This window comes from Lethenteron reissneri, chromosome 46 (assembly GCF_015708825.2).
Source record: "Lethenteron reissneri isolate LAM-NWPU_2019-01 chromosome 46, ASM1570882v1, whole genome shotgun sequence".
Classification (NCBI taxonomy): domain Eukaryota; kingdom Metazoa; phylum Chordata; class Hyperoartia; order Petromyzontiformes; family Petromyzontidae; genus Lethenteron; species Lethenteron reissneri.
The window spans coordinates 1,805,402-1,819,959 of NC_083824.1; the positions used below are offsets into that span (position 1 = coordinate 1,805,402).

The 14,558-nt window shown below is 53.0% G+C and overlaps 1 protein-coding gene across 1 annotated transcript; it reads left to right on the forward strand.

Moving 5' to 3' along the window:
• Window positions 1-1,553: 1,553 nt before the first annotated feature.
• Window positions 1,554-13,939, forward strand: LOC133354135 (hemojuvelin-like). Its single transcript, XM_061570734.1, has 3 exons — window positions 1,554-2,279; window positions 5,969-6,576; window positions 12,501-13,939. The coding sequence occupies exons 1-3, from the start codon at window positions 2,165-2,167 to the stop codon at window positions 13,191-13,193; spliced, it is 1,416 nt and encodes a 471-aa protein (XP_061426718.1). The 5' UTR covers window positions 1,554-2,164; the 3' UTR covers window positions 13,194-13,939.
• Window positions 13,940-14,558: the final 619 nt, after the last annotated feature.

Here is a 14,558-nt window from a genome sequence, read left to right on the forward strand (position 1 = left end):
GTGAGGGGCTGGGGGGCTGTGTGTGTTGTGAGGGGCTGGTGGGCTGTGTGTGTGTTGTGAGGGGCTGGGGGGCTGTGTGTGTTGTGAGGGGCTGGTGGGCTGTGTGGGTGGTGAGGGGCTGGGGGGCTGTGTGTGTTGTGAGGGGCTGGGGGGCTGTGTGGATGGTGAGGGGCTGGGGGGCTGTGTGTGTGTTGTGAGGGGCTGGGGGGCTGTGTGGGTGGTGAGGGGCTGGGGGGCTGTGTGTGTTGTGAGGGGCTGGTGGGCTGTGTGTGTGTTGTGAGGGGCTGGGGGGCTGTGTGGATGGTGAGGGGCTGGGGGGCTGTGTGGGTGGTGAGGGGCTGGGGGGTTGTGTGTGTTGTGAGGGGCTGGGGGGCTGTGTGGATGGTGAGGGGCTGGGGGGCTGTGTGGGTGGTGAGGGGCTGGGGGGCTGTGTGTGTTGTGAGGGGCTGGTGGGCTGTGTGTGTGTTGTGAGGGGCTGGGGGGCTGTGTGGATGGTGAGGGGCTGGGGGGCTGTGTGGGTGGTGAGGGGCTGGGGGGCTGTGTGTGTTGTGAGGGGCTGGGGGGCTGTGTGGATGGTGAGGGGCTGGGGGGCTGTGTGGGTGGTGAGGGGCTGGGGGGCTGTGTGTGTTGTGAGGGGCTGGGGGCTGTGTGGGTGGTGAGGGGCTGGTGGGCTGTGTGGGTTGTGAGGGGCTGGTGGGCTGTGTGGGTGGTGAGGGGCTGGGGGGCTGTGTGTGTTGTGAGGGGCTGGGGGGCTGTGTGGATGGTGAGGGGCTGGGGGGCTGTGTGGGTGGTGAGGGGCTGGGGGGCTGTGTGTGTTGTGAGGGGCTGGGGGGCTGTGTGGGTGGTGAGGGGCTGGGGGCTGTGTGGGTGGTGAGGGGCTGTGAGGGGCTGTGTGGATGGTGAGGGGCTGGTGGGCTGTGTGTTGTGAGTGTGCTGTGTGCGTGCTGTGTGTGTGTTGAGTGTGTTGTGTGTGTTGTGAGTGGGCTGTGTGCGTGCTGTGTGTTGTGTGTGTTGTGAGTGGGCTGTGTGTGTGCTGTGTGTGTTCTGTGTGTGTGTGTGCTGTGTGTGTGCGTGCTGTGTGTTCTGTGTGCGTGCTGTGTGTGTGCGTGCTGTGTGTGTGCTGTGTGTGTGCTGTGTGTGTGCGTGCTGTGTGTGTTGTGCGTGCTGTGTGTGTGTTGTGTGTGCTGTGTGTGTGCGTGCTGTGTGTGTTGTGTGTGTGTGCTGTGTGCGTGCTGTGTGTGTTGTGCGTGCTGTGTGTGTGCGTGCTGTGTGTGTTGTGCGTGCTGTGTGTGCTTTGTGTGTGCTGTGTGTGTTGTGTGTGTGTGTGCTGTGTGTGTGCGTGCTGTGTGTGTTGTGTGTGCGTGCTGTGTGTGTTGTGTGTGTGTGTGCTGTGTGTGTGCGTGCTGTGTGTGTTGTGTGTGCGTGCTGTGTGCGTGCTGTGTGCGTGTGTGTGCTGTGTGTGTTGTGCGTGCTGTGTGCGTGCTGTGTGCGTGCTGTGTGCGTGCTGTGTGTGTGTGTGTTGTGTGTACTGTGTGTGTGCTGTGTGTGTGTGCTGTGTGTGTTGAGTGATTGAGAGTCGCAGGAGGAGGAGGGAGGGAGGAGGAGGAGGCGGCGTCATTAACGCTGCGGAACGCGAGAGAAGCGGAGGGCGACGGAACTTCCCAACAACGGCGCGTGGGCGAACGAGAGGGGGAGTCGCTCTCGCCTCGCACAGAGACACAGAGACACAGACAGAGACACAGAGACACAGACAGAGACACAGACACAGAGACACAGACACAGAGACACAGACACAGATACACAGACAGAGAGGGGGAGAGGGTAGAACCGACGAAGGCGGACACGGACACGGGCAGGGAGACAGACCGAATGGAGAAGTAGACTCGAGAGAGGAGAGGGACACGGGCACAGGGAGGCAGAGAGCGAGGAGAGGGAGAGGGGTAGGAGACGCGAGAGAGAGAGGGGTAGGAGAGAGAGCGAGGAGAGAGAGAGAGAGGGGTAGGAGAGAGAGCGAGGAGAGAGAGAGAGGGGTAGGAGAGTGAGAGGGGTAGGAGAGAGAGAGAGGTAGGAGACGCGAGAGAGAGCGAGGAGAGGGAGAGGGGTAGGAGACGGTGCCGTGCCGAGCCGGGCACGCGGCGAGGGGCTCCCCATGGCTGGATGAGCGATGGGCGTCGGGGAGGCGCCGCGCCGCTCGCTCCTCAACCCGGACGCCGGAGCCCGCGGGCAGCTTCCCGTCGCCACCCTCCTCGTCCTCCTCGTCCTCCTCCTCGCCACCTCGGGTCAGTCTTGGTGTGAGTCAGTCTTGGTGTGAGTCAGCCTCTGAGTGAATCTCGTCACCGTCTGTGTGGTGTGAGTCAGTCTCTGAGTGAATCTCGTCACCGTCTGTGTGGTGTGAGTCAGCCTCTGAGTGAATCTCGTCACCGTCTGTGTGGTGTGAGTCAGTCTCTGAGTGAATCTCGTCACCGTCTGTGTGGTGTGAGTCAGTCTCTGAGTGAATCTCGTCACCGTCTGTGTGGTGTGAGTCAGCCTCTGAGTGAATCTCGTCACCGTCTGTGTGGTGTGAGTCAGTCTCTGAGTGAATCTCGTCACCGTCTGCGTGGTGTGAGTCAGCCTCTGAGTGGATCTCGTCACCGTCTGTGTGGTGTGAGTCAGCCTCTGAGTGAATCTCATCACCGTCTGTGTGGTGTGAGTCAGCCTCTGAGTGAATCTTGTCACCGTCTGTGTGGTGTGAGTCAGTCTCTGAGTGAATCTCATCACCGTCTGTGTGGTGTGAGTCAGCCTCTGAGTGAATCTTGTCACCGTCTGTGTGGTGTGAGTCAGTCTCTGAGTGAATCTCATCACCGTCTGTGTGGTGTGAGTCAGCCTCTGAGTGAATCTTGTCACCGTCTGTGTGGTGTGAGTCAGTCTCTGAGTGAATCTCGTCACCGTCTGTGTGGTGTGAGTCAGTCTCTGAGTGAATCTTGTCACCGTCTGTGTGGTGTGAGTCAGCCTCTGAGTGAATCTTGTCACCGTCTGTGTGGTGTGAGTCAGTCTCTGAGTGAATCTCGTCACCGTCTGTGTGGTGTGAGTCAGCCTCTGAGTGAATCTCGTCACCGTCTGTGTGGTGTGAGTCAGTCTCTGAGTGAATCTCGTCACCGTCTGTGTGGTGTGAGTCAGCCTCTGAGTGAATCTCGTCACCGTCTGTGTGGTGTGAGTCAGCCTCTGAGTGGATCTCGTCACCGTCTGTGTGGTGTGAGTCAGCCTCTGAGTGAATCTCGTCACCGTCTGTGTGGTGTGAGTCAGCCTCTGAGTGAATCTCGTCACCGTCTGTGTGGTGTGAGTCAGTCTCTGAGTGAATCTCGTCACCGTCTGTGTGGTGTGAGTCAGCCTCTGAGTGAATCTCGTCACCGTCTGTGTGGTGTGAGTCAGCCTCTGAGTGGATCTCGTCACCGTCTGTGTGGTGTGAGTCAGCCTCTGAGTGAATCTCGTCACCGTCTGTGTGGTGTGAGTCAGCCTCTGAGTGAATCTCGTCACCGTCTGTGTGGTGTGAGTCAGTCTCTGAGTGAATCTCGTCACCGTCTGTGTGGTGTGAGTCAGCCTCTGAGTGAATCTCGTCACCGTCTGTGTGGTGTGAGTCAGCCTCTGAGTGGATCTCGTCACCGTCTGTGTGGTGAGTCAGCCTCTGAGTGGATCTCGTCACCGTCTGTGTGGTGTGAGTCAGCCTCTGAGTGCATCTCATCACCGTCTGTGTGGTGTGAGTCAGCCTCTGAGTGAATCTCATCACCGTCTGTGTGGTGTGAGTCAGCCTCTGAGTGAATCTCGTCACCGTCTGTGTGGTGTGAGTCAGCCTCTGAGTGAATCTCGTCACCGTCTGTGTGGTGTGAGTCAGCCTCTGAGTGAATCTCGTCACCGTCTGTGTGGTGTGAGTCAGCCTCTGAGTGAATTTCGTCACCGTCTGTGTGGTGTGAGTCAGCCTCTGAGTGAATCTCGTCACCGTCTGTGTGGTGTGAGTCAGTCTCTGAGTGAATCTCGTCACCGTCTGTGTGGTGTGAGTCAGTCTCTGAGTGAATCTCATCACCGTCTGTGTGGTGTGAGTCAGTCTCTGAGTGAATCTCGTCACCGTCTGTGTGGTGTGAGTCAGCCTCTGAGTGAATCTCGTCACCGCCTGTGTTGGGTAACTCTCAGTGTGAGAGTGGATTCTCAGTTTGTGACTCTTCTTACAGTTTCTGTGGAAACTTCAGCGAAGGTTTCGGTGGATCCACGTGGGATTGTGAGACCTCCCAACTCGCCGGGCAGCGATGTCGTTAAGAGGCGACGGCACAGGAAGCTGTTTGTGTAGACCTGTTGTGAGTGTTATTGTCGAGTAAGTCTGGTGGGGTTTCCTTCTTCGAGTTGTCTGGTTTGCTCACGAATGTGCAAAGCACAACACTCTTCAAAAGGGGACTTGGCTAAACATCCCAATGCAGGACCCTCCTGGAGAGGTCTTTAGGCAATGTGAGGCTATCCTGGCTTGTTATGATTGTGCTGTGTTTGTGACGATGCGTGTTTGTTAGTTAATGTGTGAAAGTATCTTTGGGTGTTTTTATTGTGTGTGAGAGTTTGTGTGTGATATTGAGTGTCAATCATTTTGCGTGGGATGATTTGAGGGTGATTGTTTGTGTGTGTGAGATGTGATTTTGTGTGTCATTATGTTAAGATGTGTGTATCTGTTTTTGTGATTGCGTATGTGACTTTGTATGTTCGTGTAATTGTATGTGTGGGTGTAAATGTGTGTGTGGCGTGATCTTGTGTGTGACGTTATTTTGTACATACCTGAATGCATGCGATGGTCTGTATTTGTGTGCTTTTGCGTGTACTCATCAGTGGAGACAGAACAGATACCCATTAAACATGGAACGTTTGTCCCACCACATGTCAACGTTGGGCACCTGGACTTGCGCAATAGTCTTGTCATTTTGCGATTCTATAACTGCACGTGAGGCTCGAGTCTGATGAGCATTAAACAGAAAGTGTCTCGGACTGATTCGAAGCTTTCGCGACTGCAGGAATCCATACTCTGGTTCTTTAGGTAAAGTCACGTGGGTAGAAAATAAAATAACTCGCATACCTACGTCTCGTACTAATCCTATTTTATTGGCCACTTGAAGACATTGGTGGAGTCACTAAAGGTGCTTGCCCCAGGTAAGAATGTTTACATTGCTGGCCACGGGGCAGTGTGGACTTGTGGTAGAGTGGTGATAGATGTGTTTTCTCACTGCCCTATGGTCCCAGCCAACCTGGGTTCATTCTCACCAACATCAGTGGCTGAACTCATCCCGCGGGAGCTTCTCGGTCGTGAGTTCCAGGCCCCGTTGTGTGTTGTACTGCGCGTTTGTGTGCGTGCCATGGCCTATACTGTTAGCCTGCAGGGCCTGCAACTCGAGTGAGGTGCGCGGTTTGTATTGTGAGATATATGTTACTGCTGTGTCCTTCCCCGCTGCACAATTTGTGTCGTGTGGTGCACTGCTCGTGTCGAGCTCCGTGCCTTAGCATGCACTGCATTGTGATGGGTTGTGTGTATAGTTTGTGCTGTGTGAAGGGTCGCCACCAGTTCTACAGGAGACTGAACCCAGATATATGTCTCAGGCAGCACGAGGTCTGTCATCAAAAATAATTTGCAGTTAACTGCAATAAAGTTCAGCACAGCACCGGTACTAGATCTGGGAACAGATCAATTCCTGCCACAGACACAAATTTACGGACTGCCAGTGGCAAGCCCTGGACAGGTGGTCAACTCCAGCTCTTGTCCATCGTTGTGCTGTGTGCTGTGTTGTGCCCTCTGTGTTTTTGAACCTTTGGCTATGATGAGGACTGTGCAGTGTTCCATGCACTCATTCTATTTAATGTGTACCGAGAGCGTAATCTCTCCCCTCGTCTACCACCCCTCTCGTCCATTGCCCTCACCCCACGACCCCCTGTTCCACCGGGTCACTCGGACTTCACCGCACAGCCCACGCGCAGTGCAGGATCCTCAAATGCAACTCGGAGTTCGTGGCAGCAACATCGGGGCCCGGCCGCTCGACCGTTGAGGACGGCGGCGGCGCGGCGGCGGTGGGCCCGGTGGGGCCGGTGGGGCCGATCGGCCGTGGGCGACCCTCCCCCGGGTCGGCGGCCCCGCTGTGCGCCGCCCTACGGGCCTACTCGGCCTGCACGCGGCGGACTTCGCGGGCGTGCCGCGGCGACCTGGCGTACCACTCGGCCGTGCTCGGCATCGAGGACCTGATGGCGCAGAACGCTTGCGGCGGCACTTCCGCCGTCGCCGCCGGCGGCGGGCGGCTCGCGTCGTCGGAACGGTCGCCGGCGCCGCCGCCGCCGGCGCCGCCCGCGAGGGCCGGCCCCGTGCGGAGGGCGTGCGGGGCGACCAGGGCCCGGGCCCCGCCGGCCGGCGCCTACCGCTACTGCGGCCTGTCGGGCGACCCGCACGTGCGCACGTTCCCCGGCGGGATGCACGCGTGCCGCGTGGCGGGCGCGTGGCCGCTCGTGGACAACGAGCACGTGTACGTGCAGGCCACCAGCGTGCCCGTGTACGGAGGTGCCACGGCCACCGCCACCAGCAAGGTGAGGGCGAGGGCGGGAGTGTGGTGGAAGTGAGAGGGATGGAGCGCAATGGATTGGTGGTCGTGGCAATGGTGGCGGAAAGGGATGCTGCTGCCAGCGTTGTGTTTGCCGTGTTCGTCTTGTTAATGTTTTTGTTTTGATTGTGATGCCAGCATCGTGGCATGAGATGAAGTGGCCGTTTGGAACCCTTGCAGAGCGGTGCAACACCGCCCAGTTAAAAGGCAGCTGTGGAAAGGCAAATGGCTCAAAGAAAGACACGGAACTTATTCTGAGCTCCCTACAAATAACCTCCCCTATCAGCATGGTAGTGAAACATTTATTTTAATTTGGTCAAAGTAAGTAAAGAAAACACATTTTACACTGTGTTTTTTTGTGTGCAGTTATTGTTGGTCACTCACCTGAGACCTTGAACTTGCTATACTTGAAAACCCAGTTTTAATTACAGCGGGCGACAGAAACCCATATTCAAATCCAGGCATCTCAGCGGTGCCGGCTCTGCCTCTGTCCCTTGAGCTACTGGGCTACCTCCGTGCAGAAACATAACCCATTAACGTGGTGCTCAAGCCCATTGATGGCACTGATGCAGTGTTAGAAATTCCACATCACTGTGGCAGGGGTTACTTTCTCCATAGGGCGACCACAGTCGACGTTTGCACAAAGTGAAATTAGATTTATCCTCCACGTTGAGAATGATGGGCCGACTGAGAGGTGTGAACTCATGCCCTTCTGACCGTGTAGCGCAGATGCTCGACCACAGCAACTGGAGACAACGTATACAAAGTGGATGTAATTGTATTTTGAGCCACCGTGATTCAGCGTGCTAACACAAGCCGCTTTAAACCCAGCAATATAAATTTGACTAACATCAATGATGAGTGATAAATGAACCAGTCAAGGGTTGCCCCCTTCATCAACCCGCAACGACCAGCGCGGTGAAGTATGGTCAATCAATCCCTATCATCCGACGTGGCATGTGGGAGGCCTTGATGCAGCAATGGGATTGACATGTAATTGCAGTATGTTTCCTGCTCAGATACCTTTCAGGACAAATTGTATATACTGTATGTATAAAAAACTAAATTGTTCTTAAAATATCTAAGCAGGAGATGCTCCATTGTGAGGATATCACTGCTTTCACGAGTATGATAAGTAATTTGACTCAGTTTTGCATCATGAAGAATTTTTTGGGGGATCGATCGCGTAAATATAAACGTGTCGTTAAAACGACTCGGTTTTCAATAACACCATTACACTCTAAACCAACATTTGGAATCGAGGCCAAAAATTATAATCCCATGGAAATGGCATTCGAGTCTTTCCCACACATGCATGCATTGCTTAAGTTATTCAACAGCAGCACTTCTCAACTCCATCATCACGTGACCCCGCCACGGTCCGGCCTTTGATGATTACAAATTCTTTATATTCGTATGCAAATGAAGTCCCCAAACACGCTCAATGAACCTGATGCTTGGTAATTGTTGTGGGAGGGGGTCGCAAGGACTGGAATTGAGAAACACTGCTTTATTTATTATGTATTTATTTGCTATGAAGAAGGGTCATTGTCCAGAACGTCACCTGTTACATACTCTTCCCTTTAAGGCAGTAGTGTTATTGGCGAACGTGTTGAGTTTTTTTTACACGTACAGTATATTTAGGAGCATATATGCACCTACGGTGCGAAAGAAGTTTAGCAACATGCATACCTAGCAGACATTCTCGTAGTTGTCACTCCAGCTCTCTCTGCTGCTGCTGCTCTAAAAGGACGTGACTGTGGGGTCATATGGGAGGGGGGTGGGGGGGGCAGGAAGGCGGCTGGGGCGGGGGCGGGGCTATGGTGGTCCGAGGGGCTCTTAGGCCAAGCAGAAGGGGCCTTTGGGCTATAATGGAGTATTCATCAAGGAAATGCCGTTCGTTTATCAAGAAAAGCCTCACACAGTCTCAAGACTCTTTTTCAAAAAGGGAGGCCCCCCGCATCGCAATGCTTTTGGCCGTTTCCTTTTTAGGGAGCGTTCTGGGGCTGGCCGAGGGGAGAGTTATTTTTTTTTGGGGACAGATCCTTAGAGGTGCCAATGAATAAGCCGCGATTTAAAAGCCTTTGCAAGCTAGCCTGCGCATCGCCTTTACGCGTTTCTTTTACACTTTGTCTTTCTTCCGACCGGCTTTTCAGCCCAGCCGCTCACAATGGCGTGATTGTCATGCAAAACGCGGGCGTTAATGGCCCTTTCACTGATCACACATTCCTCGCGGCTTCCTGAGCTATGCCACAGCAGTGGGCTATGATCCGGGCTTCTTGCCAATAACTCCGGGCAGTCCAGTGGCATTCATTTAACAGGTCACGGCCTGCTGAGGAAACTGGGAAAGTCTAAACCGGTTCACGGATTGCACGATTCAAACAAATGTGGCTGGAAAACATTGGTAGAACATTACGATGCGTCTGGGAAGAATGACGTATTGGTTCATGGATTCAAATTGATTCTAAGGTTGTACATGAGTTGGTTCACATTCATAACAATCGATTCTTAAATGTTGTACAGTAGTGGGTCAACGTCACGCCTGCAGCCACTAGAGGCGCTACCATTCACCGCAGTGCTTAAACAATCCCTGTTTGAATCAAATTGTGAGCACGAACCACTCTGCTTCATCGAGTCTCTGGCAGTGTTGGAGGGGAGGGCAGGGATCAACAGGGGCACAACTCCCGATATCAACGGGGAGAGATTGCGAGATATCACCGAAGGCCCTCCTTCTTTCTCCCGACTAACTTTTACTTAAATAGCTACGGGTGTTTTTAACCCCTTACACAATAATGTGTCGGCTATAACTATATATAGATATGTTATTTTAGTTGCACTAGAGGAAGACAGCCTCACAGCGACAGTATTAATAAAAATATTTAAAGGTACAATTACTCGCAATTAAGTTATTATGCGTCTTGCTTTCATGCCGGCCCATCGGTCTAGGATTTCCTCAAAGGGGTGGAACTTGAGAAGACGCCTTTTGGCGTCCTCTGGTCTAACACCTCTGGTCTCACACCGTTTGAGACTAGGCTCGAAAGAAAGCTGTCTCTGGTGTGGACCAATCAGTTTCAAAGACAATGCATATATTATCAGAGTATGTTTTTTGTTTGCATTCTGACCACAAGTAATGTGGTTAATACAGACATGATTCCTTGTAAAAGGTTTCATGTTGGTGTTTTAACATCTTAACACCTGTTTTGTTGCCAGAAAAAAGGGGAAAATATATTCTCATATTTTGGTACTGGCAAAGGTGGGGTGGAACCTGACTGTGCTCTTTTGACACGTTAGCCAGATGTGTTAATCGGGTGGTCCATGGTAGTCCATAGGTAAATTTTTATGAATACAAATCTGAACATTATTTACTGGTTATCTGTTGATTTGGGGCCTCCTTGTGACCGACTGAGCCCCTATATGTCGCTTAATGCTGCCACATACCCCCCCCCCCCCATTGTTGCGCCACTGGGGATGAATCTAGGACGAACCTGTTATCTTTAACTCCGCCTCGGGCTCCACAATGCAGTGGGTATCTGAGCCCAGTCCCAAGCCTGGATAGGGTCGGGTGAAAGGGTTGCCGATAATTCGGCCGTGAAAAAAAAAGACAAAAGGAACCCCAATGCACATGATGGAAACAAATGATGAAATGTGCAGTAGACACCAATGGCCTATCTGCCCATGGGTCATGAGGACGATGATGACGATGATGACGATACGCCATCGCCACCTCGTCATCACGGCCCCGTCTCTACATCTTCAGCGGCGCCACTACGGGGCATGGATTTTTGTTGTGCAGTCACGGCAAGTGTGGAGGAGAGCGGCCTTAAGCAACCCAGCGGCCCCTTCCCGTGCACTTTAACCCGCTCACTAGTTTATATCAAAAATAATCACTGTCAACGCCTTGTAAATCCACTGCTGGAGGAAGGCTTGACCATGCTGCATCAGTCACGAAACTAATTATTAGGTGATGCTTGTTGCTGCTACTGCTGCATTGGCAGTGGTGCACAGGCATGAATAACAAACAAAAACCTCAACACATTTGTCTTTCCACACTGGATTTAAAAACAAAATGCAATGTTTTAGGCAATGGCCATTCTTTACAGCACATAGAGAGGTAGAGTGTGTAGAGAGTTGACTACATCTCTGGCCTTTCTATGTGCTGTGAGGAAGGGCTATTGCCCAAAACATTACATCTTACATACTTTTTGTTTGTAAAGCCACAGCGTTATTGACGAATATGTTGAGTTTTTGTGTTCCTCAGCCATGGGATTCATTTGACCATGCTTCGCCACGCTGGTCAGTGCGTGTTGGTGAAGGGAGTGGCTCAGGGACTGGGTCAGATATCCGTCGCCACTGATCTGAGCCATGGCCGAGAAATGGAACTCGGACGTCGGCAGGATCATAAGCGGCGCAGTTGCTCTAATCTTTAAGACGTTCGTGCGCGCTTCATTTGCGTGGTCGTTCCGCTTGCGTCAATCGATAGCTCAGGACAACCTTTGTAAAAACACGTGGTGTTCCATCTCACGGGATTATCCAGATCGAAATATTTTAATAATTCAAAAAAGAAAAAATCCACCGCGCCACCGCCACTCCACCCCTCCGCGGTGATGGCAGCGGCGGTCGCCTGTATTTATCTGGCAAGGAATGAAAGGGGGCCGGGGGGGGAGACGTGACGGTGAATTAGCGGGAGCTTAAACGCAGCTTATCGACCGGGGCACGAAGGCAAATTGGTCTACTGCAGTTGACACCACCCACCAATTATGGCCACGTTGACTCGAGAATAAAGGGAATCCTTTGTTGACTCATTGTAAGGAGAGTTCATCGTAACTTGGTTGTTTTTTTTGCCACATGGTCATCCGGGTGCCTTTTAAAGAAGACGAGTTGATGTGTGACTTAGGAATGACAGTGGTGTAATTGTGAAACAAGAGCAATGGCGGGATTTTACGAAGAGCACTCGCACTGTACTGTAGTTGTTTTTGCCCCCCGATTTCTCTTTGCTTTGTTGTTATACTTGGGGTTTTATACTTGGGGTTTCATATTTGGGGTTTTATGGCATTGCTTTTGTAATTTCGATGACCCAGGTCACTCTTGAAAATGAGACAATAGTTTTTTCAGTTCTCACCAGGTATAACAAAGTAAAACAAACAATTTATAATACCACTCATTTAGCCAGGTAAGCCGTACTGTGTCCCAAGACTATTATATCAGGATGTTCTTGCATTGGGAGGGTTTTTGGCAAATCCATTAACGAGTGCCTCGGCACATAGAAGGAAACCGGAGTGCCCAGAAAAAGTCCCACCACACACCGACACAGACAAGGGTGGGTACCGCTCAACACTCGGACGTTTAAAACAAGACGCAGAAACGTGTACAAAAAAGCACACGCAGCCATTGTGTATGTACAAAAAATATCATTATTTAGTGCACTGTTGTGGTCCTCTTGTCTTAGCAAATGTGAGCTGCTGATGGATTTTTTGCACCACTCACAAAGGCCATGGCGCTTTTGACACACGTTTGCGTGTTGTTTGAAACTGAAGGTTGTCCCGCCTGCACCGATATTTCTGTTGTGATATGTTTTTTTTGTCATTTACAAACTCGACTCAACTTCACGGGCAAACCTCCTGCACTATTGCGCAGTGTTATTTTAAATCTCCTTGCACGATTCAAACTCCCCCGTGGGTTATCTGTCGTGGATTTTGGCGACACCATCGTCGTCGTAACGTCACATCTCCCTCGCCCCGCTACGATGCCGCTGTCCCAGGTTTCAATCTTGGCTGTGACATGCAATGCCAGCGGGCCGCTGACATCTGGACCGTTTGTGTATTGGGCCGCGCCTCCCAAGAATAAGTGCTCGCTACCCTGGCACCTGTCCATCGCGAAGCTAATGAGCGGTGTGCGCCATTGTCTCCACAGCTCACCATCATCTTCAAGGGCCAGCAGCACTGCACGGACGAGCGGGTTTACCACGCCGAGACGGACGACCTCCCGGCCGCGTTCGTCGACGGCACCAAGATGGGCGGCCTGGGCGGGCGGCAGTATGCGGCCTCCGGCCTTCTCGTCACCGAGAAGGTGCCCGGCCGGCACGTCGAGATCTCGGCCGTCTACATTGGCACCACGGTGGCCGTGCGCCAGGTGGGACGCTACCTGACCTTCGCCATCCGCACGCCGGCGCGCGTCGCCGAGGCCTACGACCACGACGAGAGCCTGGGCCAGGCCCTGCAGCTGTGCTGGCGCGGCTGCCCCGGCACGGAACGGCTGGACCAGGAAGCCGGCGGCGCCGGCGGCAGCGGCGGCGATGGCCGGACCGCGGGCGTATTCACGGCACGAACTGCGCGCGCGGCCTGCGAGGAGAGGCTGTCGGTGGACGATCCTTACTTCGAGACGTGCGTGTTCGACCTGCTCACGACGGGCGACCTGAGCTTCGCGCGGGCGGCCGCGTTCGCGTCGCAGGATGCCGTGGAGCTGGCGCCGCCACTGGCGGTGGCGAGCGGTCGGGAGCGGCAGGGAGGAGGAGCCGGAGCGCCGAGACCGTCGGCCCCCGTGGTCGCGGCACTTGCCCTTGCCGCCGTGGTTTTAATGGCCGTCGGCGGCTCTCCCAACTCCTGATGGAAAGTTCAGAGGCAGGAACAAACGGTGAACGACTGGAGGATTCGAATGCCGCTATGCTCGCTGAAGCTTCTCAAGTTCTCTGAAGAAGCTTCCGGCACGCGTGGAGCGAAACATCCGACGTGGTGCCGACGGAACACGCGGCCCCCGAAAACGCATCGGAGAGCCGTTCTACGGCTCAACCGCTAAAACCTTTGCAGTGGTTGTGTGCCGCAGCGGAAACAAAAACTCTTCGAGTGTCTAGAGCGATGGAAACGCAAGAGACTCCACACAGATGGGACTGAGACGCCCCATAGCTCGAATTCTAACGCTGTCGGTGAACGACGGGAATCTCGTCCGAGGGAATCGTGCAAGCACACAGACGAGAGCATGCACACAGAACTGGCGGAAGAAATGAGAGCCAATCGACGGCGATGAGGACACACAAATGTTTAATATATGACCCAAGAAGTCGATTTGTACTGTTTGCTGTTTAGTCTCTCCCCACTCCCGAGTTTGCTGTTGTCGGTTTCTGAATGCGCGTTGCGTTTATTTTGAGCAAAGAAGTGAAGCGGCTTGTAAAAGAAAGTACTTTTTATACACGAAGTGGCATAACAGCAATTTTGCAAATAACAAGTTTTCACTTGTAAATATTAGCGATTAGTGTTGTTTGTAATTGTACAGCATGTAAGGTAGTGCTCTTCGAAACATTTCTTCCCATTAATAAAGGTGCATGTGCACAAGCAGGTCGTTGTGAACCTCGAATCTTGGATCATTTTATCTCTTTGTATGTATATATAATTCCCCCCCCCTTACCCGGGACACACCACGTAAAATAGAGCAAGTCAATGATATAACGTAGATGCCGAGGATGAGAAGGGAGGGAAGGGAGGGACAGGCAGAGAGGGAACGAGCTGTATGGAGGAGCAGCGTCTGTTTTCACAGTGGGCAGGGTTGGGGAGAGGGTGGGAGGGTTTTAGAGTGCGGGTGGCCACACTGAATTCACGTGGTTTATGTGGGTGAGGGGCCTGAGATGATTTACAGAGATGTATGAGACCATGGACCATCGTATTCATTGGTATGGCCTACGAAGACCAACTATTGGAATTTCACTTGGAAATGTATTTAGTCATTGTATTGCTTTATCTGAGAGTTGGTGAATTGAAGATGCATACACTGCCTTCAAATCGATATTTGGAGCGGTGTGAGGTTATACGAGCCATGAGTTTGGAGTTTGTAGACGCATTGTCCCACTGGTTGTGGCAACCGTGAGCCGAGTGAAATGAAGACGCAGGCTATATCTGGCCCATGGGCTCTAGGTTTCTCACCCTTGATGTACATGGATGGTGACAGTGTGTGCGTGCGTGTGTCTATGTGGGGGCCAGT